At 53.9% G+C, this 11,077-nt stretch overlaps 1 protein-coding gene across 3 annotated transcripts in view; it reads left to right on the plus strand.

Annotated features, from left to right (window-relative positions):
• TSPAN14 (tetraspanin 14) overlaps positions 1–11,077 on the plus strand; it is a 56,228-nt gene that overhangs the window by 39,540 nt on the left and 5,611 nt on the right. The window contains exons 3-6 of one of the 3 annotated variants that reach the window (XM_007464223.1): positions 4,782–4,832; positions 6,592–6,738; positions 8,284–8,454; positions 10,451–10,576. In XM_007464223.1, coding sequence (XP_007464285.1) covers positions 4,782–4,832; positions 6,592–6,738; positions 8,284–8,454; positions 10,451–10,576 — 495 coding nt within the window. The remainder of the gene's footprint in view (positions 1–4,781; positions 4,833–6,591; positions 6,739–8,283; positions 8,455–10,450; positions 10,577–11,077) is intronic. The other 2 variants (XM_007464224.1, XM_007464225.1) reach the window with 2 other exon arrangements.

Here is an 11,077-nt window from a genome sequence, read left to right on the forward strand (position 1 = left end):
CTCTTCCTGCCTTGGGTGGCTGCCCTGTGGGCAATGAGATAACATGATGTCAGGACAGAGACATGCAGGTTTGTTTCTTGACTTTGCCACCAGCTAGCTGTCTGACTTTGGGCAAATGACCAAATCGCTTTACATCGGAACTTTCCCTTTTGAAAAGTGGGGGTAATAGTACCAGTGTTATGGGGTGTGGAGGGCCTCTTTAGGTGTATTGTGTTTAATGCAGCACCTGGCACCCAGGAAGGGGTGGTGCTACTTGCCCTGGTGACCACCGCAGGGTGTGCACCTGATGGTCCAAGGCTGGCCTCCCTTTGGGCTTGGTGGCAGTTGGGCTCCATTCTTTGGGAAGGAATTTAAACAGGTCATAGAAGAGAGACAAAGGAGGTTACTCTGAGGCTGGAAGGCACCTTAACTGTCACTCCCAGATGGTTGGCAGCTAGGAGGACAGCCCAGCTCCATAGACCATCTGTCCCAGGGAGGTCCAGGGAAGGGTCTCCACGGGGAGCCAGGCAAAGCTGACCAGAGTCCTGGATCATTCAGGGGGCTGTCGTGTGAGCTCCCAGACAGGTCACTTCCCCTGTTTGGTTCTCCCTCAGTCTCCTTGTCTCTAAAACAGCTGTTGATCCCTGAAGGTCCTGCCTTGGACCACTGTTCACTGAACCCATGATCTGACATGGGTCCCTGCCCCCCCCCCCACCCGGTTCCTGTCTTTCTGGTGTAAAGTTAACTTTAGTGCTTCCTGTAAAACAGAATGGAAAAAAACACAAGCTCTCATTCTTAGAGCCCCGTTGTTGTGAGAGAAGGAGAACTGGGTTGCCGTGGTAGGGAGCTGGTGTCTCAAGCTGACCGTATTCGGCGAAGGGTTTCCGAGGGACAGACCTTCCCCCCTGTCCCTCCTGGCACTGAGTGGTGGGTGGGTTGTCATGGAAAGTGGTTAGGCAACCCTGAACAGAATAGAAAACATGTGTGCCCTCAGAGGGCTTAAGTGGGGGGAGGCACAGTAGACAGACAGACAGCTCATGTGGTCTAGGATATGTGCCATGAAGAAGACCTAGCAGGGCAGGAGATCAGGAGTGATGGGTGGGGAGCGTCCACATAGCATGGCAAAGGGGGATGTGTTTGAGGAGGAGAAATTTGAAGAGACCTGAATGGAATGAGGGAGGAAGCCAGGAAGGGATATGGAGGAGGAACATTCTAGGCTGAGGGATCTAGTCAAGGCTCTGAGGCAGGGATGAGTTTGGTGAGTTCAAGAAACAGTAACAATACCAGGGTGGCCCAGAGAAGGGGATTGGGCCCGGGGAGCCGGGTCGGAGATGGTGTTGGAGATGCATGCCACAGCGTGGCTGCCCACGTTCTTGTGGTCTACGGCAAGGAGTTTGAATTTTGTTCTAAGCGTGAAAGGAAGTCATCGGAGCATTTTGAGGAGGGGAGTGATCTAGACATATTTTTAAAGGATTGTTCTAGTTGCTTGGGGACCTGTGGGGAGACGGTGGGGGGGCCCCTGCAGGGATGAAGCATGGACAGGTGGGAGCGGAGAGGGTATGCTATGTATTTTGAAGGTAGGACTAACAGAGGGGTCCTGATAGGTTGAATGTGGAGTTGGAGGGAGAGAGCTGTCAAGCCTGAGGTCTAGGTTTTCTATCTTAAATGAGTAGGTGGTCAGTGGTGCCATTTAGTGAGAATGGGAGAGGTGGGGAGGAGCTGCTCCGGGGTTGGGAGACCACAGCTCCATTTGGGGGCACATGAAGATTGAAATGTTACTAGTCATATTCAGTGGACAAGTCAAGTAGACATTGGGGTGTTTGACTCAGGAGCAGCTATGGCTGGAGGTTAGGATTTGTGAGTCAACCATGTTAGTTATGAGATCATCTAGAGGGCTCAGGGGAGGGCAGGGGTCCAGGACTGAGCAGTGAGGTTCTCCAGCATTTAGAGGACTCTGAAAGACAAGGACAAACCCACAAAGGAGACTGAGAAGAAACAACAGGGAGGGTGGAAGACAACTGTGTGTGTACACTTGGTGTCTCCAAAGCTGAGTGCCTCAGTGACAGAGAGAATGACCAGCTGTGTTGGGTGAGATCAGGTAAGCTGAGGCAAAAGACTTGACCCCCCTGCTTGGCAAGAGGGAAGTGAGTCATTGGAGACCTTGAGGAATGGTGGGGAGAGAGGCCTACGGGGATTCGGCAGATAGTGACTGGTCACCTTCAGACTTGCTTACCGTGCAGTGTCTGACACTCGGGAAGGGAAGGTATGTGGTCGTGTACCCCATCAAGGAAAACGAAGCCCTCTTCATCAACTCATTAATCCAATGGGAGGATGGAAAAGTGGGAAATCAGCACAATGTGGTGGAAAGGACCACGTGTCGGCTCCATAGAGCCTAAGTTCTGGCAGCAGAGGGATCTTTGCCCACATGGCGCAGTGCTGTCTCCAGTGCTTGAGATGGTGCCTGGCACTTACTCAATGCCTGTTGAATGAATGAGTGAGTGAGTAAATGAATGAACTAAACAGAGACTTGGGATCTGGGCCTTCTCACTTACTGCTTGGGATTGTTACTGAACTGAACTTGGGTTCGCTCACCCGACTTGCAGCAAAGCCAGTCTTTTTGCTACCAGGTTGTGGTGAAGGGAATTACAAGGTTTATCGCAGAGTGCCCAGCAAGGAGAACGGGCAGCTCGTGCTCAAAAGACCCAAACTCCCCGATGGCTCTCAGTCAAGGGTTTTTAAAGGAAATGTTAGGGGTGAGAGTCACAGGGTATATGATTAACTTGTGGACTTTCTTCTGCTTGGTTAGTGGTGATGTAGCAGGGAGATGGTTCGGGAATCTGAATCATCTGCCTTCCGGTTCCAGTCAGTCTGGGATCCACGTACTTCTTCAGGTCAGTGGGTAATCACCATCCTCTACAGGGTTGGTGGGGTGTGGTCTTAGTTTCTGCAGAACAGCTCAAAGATAGTGTCATATTATTATCTAAATCCCTTCTGGAGGAACCAGGAGTCCTGTGACTCAGTTGTTCTAATCAGTAGCTGCTTGAGTCAGCTCTTTGGAATGGGGGGAGAGGGGGAGGGGAGACCAACAAGAAGCATCGGGCACAGAGGGGCTCATCATACCCAAGAAGGCCCCGCAGGGTCCTGCTCGGTTTCAGTCACTCCTTTTCTTTGATATTCCTCAATCTTGAGGGAAACAGGGGTGGGACGAGAAAGGGAATAAAGTTGTGGATAGAGAGATTAATCATCAACTTGTCAGGGAACTGTGTTTCAGAGGAACTCTGTTTCAGAGGGACTCGGTTTCAGAGTTTTGGTCCTGGCCCTCTCGGCTCACGTGCTGCTTTGTTAGGTGGGGGAATCAGGTCTTGGCAGGACTGCGTCACTTGGGGTCCACAGACTGCTGTGGGAACCAGCAGTAAGGAGTCCGAGAACCCTCTGAAATTCCCTCCAAAATATTGGGCACGTGCACATTTTCTGAAAGTGGCCTGTGACCCAGAGGAGATTGGGAGCTCCGGGGCTTTCTCTGAAGGCCCTTCTTCCGAGTCCAGCCTCCTAGGGCTTGCAGTGAAGTAGACAGGAGTATCCTAAAGCTGGAGAATACACTTGGGAAAGTTGCAGTCACAGAGAACCTTGCCCTGTTGTTTACCGAGAGGTCCTGATAAATGGCAGCAAAATGCCAGCAGAGTATAAAGCAGTTAAGCAGAAAAATAGGGGGTTGCTTAATTTGTAGAGGCCACATGGTGTTTGTTTTCTATGGAACAATCCTCCCTGGTGTAGGAATCTGTGGAGTGTATTTGGGGGTCCCTTTTTGTCATGGTACACGTGAGGCACCTTAGCCCCAATGGGTTCCTGTGGGCAGGAGGTCAGGTCTGGGGGGCACTGCTTTTCTGGGGTGAGCACTTGGCCTGGTGCAGGCTTCTTTTGATGCGGTAACATAACCAGGCATTTCCCGAGCACAGGCATGCCCTGCAGTGCCGAGTGTAGGTACACAGTGAGGAGGAGCCTGAGCCTTGCCAGCAGATGGCCTGGGCCGCTGCTTGTCTGTGCTTGGAGTCTGTCTCCGGGGCTGGAGGCCTGAGGCGGGCGGCACAGGGGGTGCTGTGTCCTATGCAGGGCTTCACCTGTACTGGGAGTCCGTGAAGGCTCCTGGGGCAGCCATCATAAGGGGTGATGTCTTCTTACACACCAGATAGTGCATTGAAATGAGTAGGGGGCTTGTGGAATGGGGAAGAAACGGGGCGTGGCCTGATGTCTCTAACTCCATAGTCTCTCCTGGACAGAGTCTGCTCCGAGATCTTTGTCTCTGCTCTCCAGAGCATGGGGGCAGCTGGGGTTGAAGGAATTTGTCCCAATGGTCAGGGAAGATAGGTGTAGGTTATCTGAAGAGCCTCACCGTCCTGTTGTTCTGGTGTAGAGTCCCTGTCATCTGCAGGGGCCAAGGGGGCCGCCTTGCCCTTGTTCTGGCCAGCCTGGACACGAGCCAGGAACAACCCCTGACTAGCAGTGTGGTCCCTCCTCTGGGAAGCATGTTCGTGGAGCTGGTTTCTGACCTAACTTTCTCTCTCTCTCTCTCTCTCCTCTCTCTCTCTCTCTCTCTCTCTCTCTCTCTCTCTCTTCCCCCTGCGCCTGCTCAGTTGGCTGGAGTTGTCTTCCTCGGTGTCGGACTAGACTAGACTAGCAGTGTGGTCCCTCCTCTGGGAAGCATGTTCGTGGAGCTGGTTTCTGACCTAACTTTCTCTCTCTCTCTCTCTCTCCTCTCTCTCTCTCTCTCTCTCTCTCTCTCTCTTCCCCCTGCGCCTGCTCAGTTGGCTGGAGTTGTCTTCCTCGGTGTCGGACTATGGGCGTGGAGCGAGAAGGTAGGTGTGACTGTCACTAGGACCCTGAGCATCAGTCCGCCAGGTTTGTTCAGCTTTAACTGTCCCTTCCTCCAAACTCCTCCCTGACCAGCCTCTCTTGTGCAGGGTAATGGCTCTTTACAGAGCCACAGCTCTTGGAAGTTACTGGACTTATGATGAAAACTCCTGGGGTCCTGCTGCTGGCCCTGTTTCCCCGTGGCAGGGTCGCTGCCAGAGGTCAAGGTTGGGCTGGTTGGGATTTTGAGCCCTGTGAGTGTGGGGAGCCCTCTCTCCTGTTCCCAGAAGCCTTGAGTCACCCTGGGGCATGTCTACAGCTGTGTCCAGGGCAGGCCTGGGGCTACCTTCTGGAATGGACCCTGTCTGTGCCTCTGGGAGCCAGCAGGACCCTGAACACAGTTGTGTTGATTCCTGAAGCTCTTGTTCTCGTCCATGGGAAGGACCCCTGAGTCAGGGAGCAGGGCTCTGGGATGTGCCCCCTGGGTGCCCTGTCGGCACCTTTGAATCTCCTTGCCCAACCTGTAGAGGAGGGGGGAGGAGAGACCAGGCTCTTACTGTCCGGAAGGACAAGGGGCAGTTGGAACTCCAAGGAGGGGACTAGACCGGGTGTGGGTGGGGTGGAGCTTTGGTGCCACATTTTGCTCTGCAGGTAGGTGTGCGCTGGGGAAATAGAGAGACCAGGCTGGAAACAGTGGGAGCTGAAGCTTCCTCTTGAGTGTCAGGCCCAGCGCCCTCTGTTCCTTCAGTGGAATCTCTTTCTGCTTTCAGGAGGAGGAGACAGGAGCGCTTAGGTCTGTGGGCTTTCTTGCCATGGCCTTAGGAACTGGATAAGGTCTGCCTTTGGGTTTGGGCCCCTTTAAGAGCTTGTAGTGCAATGTCACTTTGCCCTAGTGACCAAGAAGCTGGTGCAAACCATGACTCGTAGTGCCACCGTGTGACCGCCTCTGGAACAGCAGCATCTCAGCCAACGGAGCCCTGAGCCTAGGCCTGGCTTACCCCGGCTCCCTGATTCTAGCTGGGTGCCTGGTCCGGCTGCTCTTTTCTCCGTCCTCCTTTGAATCCTGTAGAGCTGCTCTGTCCATTTCAGCTGCCATTAGCCAGATATGACTAATTATATCTAAATTAATTAAAATGAAATACAAATTAAAATTCAGTTCTTTAGTTCCACCAGGCCACATTTCAAGTGCTCAATAGCACGTGACCAGTGGCTACCATTGTGAACAGTGCAGATATAGAACATCTGCATTGTCACAAAAAAGTTAGTGGATGGCGCTGCCTTCGCCTGTCCTTGGCGGGTGTGCTGTTCACAAGCGTGTGCACGTTGAAGCTGTTCTCATCGCAGGATAGTGGGGTGCTCCATGAGCTGAATGCAAAGTCAGCCACCAGATGGCCAGAGGCCAGGGCCCTGGGGTGCCTTGACCAGGGACCACAGGGCCCCTCAGGGCCTCTTCCACCCCAGGCCTGGCGTCAGTACCCTGCAGGCTACAAAAGAAGTGTGGGGTCTGCCTGGGAGGCGGTCACAGCCTAGATGGAGACCAGGAACGGGAGAGTGGCTGGGGGCTGACGGAGGCAAAGATCTACTGGGCAGAGGGCCCTCTAAGGGGGCAGGTGGGGAGGGGCCGTGCCATGCCGTGGCTTTTAATGGCAAGACTGAGCCTTGGAAGGCAGGTCCCTGTCCTCATTTAGGTCCGGACACAGCCCCCCAGGGCACCGTCGACTCTCTTCGAAGCTGATGTTGCCCTGCTTTCTCTGCCTCTTTCAGGGGGTGCTGTCCGACCTCACCAAAGTGACCCGGATGCATGGCATTGACCCTGTGGTTCTGGTGCTGATGGTGGGCGTGGTGATGTTCACGCTGGGTTTCGCTGGCTGTGTGGGGGCCTTGCGGGAGAACATCTGCCTGCTCAACTTTGTGAGTGGCCCCAGACACGTGGGTGGGAGGAGCTGGGGAGGTAGGGGTGTGGGCTCTGCCGGGCAGGCCTAGCCCTTATCTGGGGGGTGGGTAGCAGCTCTTATGAGCCTCCCCCAGGATCTGGCAGTGGGGGGAGGAGGCAGCCCTTGGTGCCCTGCTGCCTAACGAAAGGTAAGATTTCAGGGGACAGTCAGGTGAGCCAGATCCTCGTCTCTGGAGAGGTTGGGCCCCTCTGGGTTTATCCCCTAGTGGGCAGAGTCGGCTGCTCTCTGGCCTGCCCTCCTCCCCTCCCCTTGCCTTTCATCTCCCTTAAGAAGTTCCAGTTGTTTGTTGCTCCTCACCTTTGCCCTTCCTGGCTAAGATCAAAAGATGTCAGTAATGTTAGGAAATCTTTTCCCTCCTCCAGGGTGTGCGAAACTGTTGTTGGCTGTGCATTGCAGAATCCTTAATTTCCTGGCAGAACTTCGAGTTACTAAGAGTTTAGTTTTATACTTAGGTACACATTCATTTTGAAATGCATTCAGCTAAAATTAAAGAGCACCGGGTGGGGAGAACACATAATTGTGTTTTGCACCATAGTTTTTGTCGAATTTATTAGATCAAGCCTTTTCTTCTGGGCTTCATTTAGAAAGCAAAACATGTGGACTTTTTCTCATTTTTTTTTTTTTCTCTTAAAGATTACGTTTGGTTACTTTGCTTCTCTATGAATGGAGATTTCATTCTGGAGGGCCTTATGTGTGTATATGTTTGTACATGTGCATGTCTTATTTTGAGATATTGTTGGTTGTTGCAAAGCTGCTTAGTGTGCTGTATGGCCAGTGATAATGGCTGCGGTAACTTGAGCTCTACAGGCTGGAGCCCTGCATTGATGGGAGGGGGTGTGCACCTGTGACTGCAGTGGCCTTTACAGAATTCCACCACTATGGTGGCCAGGGACAGCTGTGCTTCTGCAGAGGTTTTTATGCAGTTGACTATCATATACACACATACAGAGTAGGTACTGATAACGTTAGCAACTCCAGAGTTGTAAAGAGCCCTGCCAGGGAACTCAGATGCCCTGTATCTAAAGTATGATACGTGTAACCTGAGTGAACCTCAGCTTCCTTATCCCTAAAGTAGGAGTAACAAGTTTCTAGCAACTGGGATGGTTGTATGTGCGAGGAGAGCGGTCAGATAGCGTGTCTGGAGCACAGTCTCTGCCCTGAAGGGGCTGATGCCTGGTGGGGTAGGATAGCCATTCATTCCCGTGATGGAGTTTCCTTGGAGTGGGGGTGCTTCATAGGAGATGGTTGGTGCATTGTCTTGGAGCTTTCTCATACTTTCACTCATCTGAGTCTTACCAACAATGCAGCAGTGTGAGTAGGGATGAGTTGCCCAGAGTACCCAGCTAGTAACGTGGGATTCCCCAGACTCCAACGTGGGTCTCTTGGGTGCCGAGCTCGTGCTGTTCGCAGCAGGCGGAGGTTCCGGGTCGGACAAGGATGCGCGTCTGGCTGGGAGGCCAGAGGTGTAGTGACTTCTGCTCCTGTGCTTGTCACCCTGCAGTTCTGCAGTGCCATTGTGCTCATCTTTTTCCTGGAGCTGGCCGTGGCCGTGCTGGCCTTCCTGTTCCAGGACTGGGTGAGGGACCGGTTCCGGGAGTTCTTCGAGAGCAACATCAGATCCTACCGGGATGACATCGACCTGCAGAATCTCATCGACTCCCTTCAGAAAGCTGTAAGCACCACCTTCTCCCTGATAGAGCTTGGCTTTCCTGGCTTCAGTCTGTGTGCATGGCTAGGGGGCCAGGCTGGTGGGGAACACTGGGCCTTCCCTCCTCAGCTCTGCCCACAGCCGGGAGGCCAGGGGAGGTGCTACCCCCCGGCTCTGGTCAGGTTAGCTTTGTCTGCTTGTGGTTGCTGGCGGGCCAGGCTTGCTCTCAGGGTGCCCTCCCCCATTTGCTTTGGGCAGGCAGTCCAGCTGCACCCACGGCCACCCTACCCTCTACCCCCGCAGGGCCCGGATCTCTCCAGCCCTGGCCACGCAGGCGGCTGCAGTCTCCTAGGTGCTGTGTGTGCTGAGGGGTAGAGCTGGGCGCGTGACTCCCCGACTGAGGCTATTCTTGTCCCCTTCCTCCTCGGGACCTTTTCCCCTTCCTGTTTGGGAGGGCAGAGCTGCCTGGAGGAAGGTTCTTCAGATGGAGAGGAATGTGACCTCCCTGGACTCTGTTCCCGGGGGTTTGTCTAAGCGGTCCCAGGCTGTGGCCTTTTCTCTGTCAGGCCTTCGTCCCCCTTGTGTGTGGCTGTACCTGGAGGCTGGGACCACTGCTGTCCCCCATCCCTGCCACCCCTCCCTCCCCCCCGGCCCCAGGAGAAACCCGCTCCCCACCATGCCAGCCTGTGCAAGGTGGTTGTTTGATCTGTGCTCTGCCAGAAAACCTAGCTTCCTCAGGAACTTTTTACATGGAACCCTTTTGTTCTGAGGAGAAAATTAGAAGAGCATTAAAAATAACTATGAGCTGTTCTCCTTATTAACCAGAGCTTGTTTACCCCTTATTTCATGTATTGTAGTATCCCACAAAACCCATTTATGTGATCAGAGATCCTTCCTGTGTCGTTAGATCCTTCCTCTGTTGTTGTTAGATCTCTTCCGTGTTCGTCTGCGAAAGTCGCCATCCCCCCCCTCTTCTGACATCACTGCCTCCTGTGCCTTTTCCTTTTCTGTTCAAGGCTGCCATTCTCTCTTCACTTCCACATAACCTTGGGCTTGCTGGTGTCCAGGATGCCAGGGTGGTTCCTCTCTGCACTGGCCTCACAGACATTGTAGTTTTCGCCACTGCCTTCCTCTCCTTTTAAAAAATACCTTTCCTTAGAGATTCAGTAAATGATGGAGCTTCCTCATAGTAAAATACAGGTAGTCATTAGAGCACCTGGAGCCACGGAGGACGGGGGCAGGGGAGGCGGGATTTTTACCTTAGAACCAAAAGTGAAGCCAAAATCCTGGTTGTGGGCCTGTGATTACGGCCATAACCATGACAGCTGTAAGCGCAAGTGTGAAAACGACATCTGCTCTCGCATGGGGACGCCACTGGCGTCACAGTGCTGCTTTCACTGTGTTTGGTTTTAGGATTTTTTAGACAACTGGGGTTTTTCTTTGCTGCTTCACCAGATAGTGGGGGGTTCTGGGAAGGGAGGGTGGAGACCCCGGGTCAGGGGCAGAGTTTTGATTGCGTTACCTTTCACCCCAGTCATAACTCTCCTTGGGAGTAGACTTCAGCAGCTGTTTCCTGTAAAGAGGCACGAAAGGTGACTGGGGTCAGCTTGGACCTTTCCTGGGGAGGAAAGCACACTGCCCACAAAGAGGTGTTCTCTCGGTGGGCAGTAGAGGACCACATCAGAAGGAGAGCGAGAAGCCCGCTATCCCGGGTTGGGGGGTCAGTTGGGGAGGAAGGGAAAGTTCCAGGGTGAGGAGGGAGTGGAGCTGACTCCAAGGGCACTGCCGAGCCGGCCTGGTGTGTTGGGCCCAGACAGGACCCGGACAGTTTCCTTCTTAAGGGTCCACTCGGGTCACCTCGCTCACATCTCAGTGATGGGAGGTCCGTGGGGCGGCCTTCGATTTCTCTGTGTGATACACAGAGGTGCACTGAACCCCATGTCCCTAAGACAGACACCCTACGCGGGGCAACGACAGCCCTGGCTCAGAGCCCCGACAGTTCTCGGCTTTGTGACTGCAGAACCAGTGCTGTGGGGCATATGGCCCTGAAGACTGGGACCTCAACGTCTATTTCAACTGCAGTGGCGCCAGCTACAGCCGCGAGAAGTGCGGGGTGCCCTTCTCCTGCTGTGTACCCGACCCCGCGGTGAGTCTGCCTGAGCATGGACGGTCCCTCTGGAGCGGAGCAGTTCCTGCCTCCCTGAGGGCTCTGGCTTCCTCTCTTCTGCGGATGGATTGAGTGCCCGGCTCCCCCTCCCCTCGCCTCAGGGCTCTTGCAGCTCTGAAATCCTATACCTATAAATTCCATAAGTGTTTTTGCATGGCCCACCCTGGCTCTGGTGTGCTGGGTGAAGCAGGCGAAAAACAGTGGTCCCCCTCCCGTGAGGGGCTCTCACTCAGGGGCGCCTGAACAAGGTGCTGTGAATATAATGAGCCCTGGTCTCCTTTATCTGGAGAAAACAAACTGCTCAGTCCTCCGAAGCCCTGGGCAGTGGCGTACATCGCCATCTGGGGGTGGTGCAGAATTCTTGCAGTGTTCTTTCTTCACCTGTCTTCATCCCCAGTCCACAGACCACATCTTTGGGTTCCAGAAACTGGGCTCTACGGTGACCACCCCCCCGCCCCCCCCCCCCCCCCCCCCCCTTTT

Source organism: Lipotes vexillifer, unplaced genomic scaffold (assembly GCF_000442215.2).
Source record: "Lipotes vexillifer unplaced genomic scaffold, Lipotes_vexillifer_v1.1 scaffold59, whole genome shotgun sequence".
In the NCBI taxonomy this organism is placed as follows: Eukaryota; Metazoa; Chordata; class Mammalia; order Artiodactyla; family Lipotidae; genus Lipotes; species Lipotes vexillifer.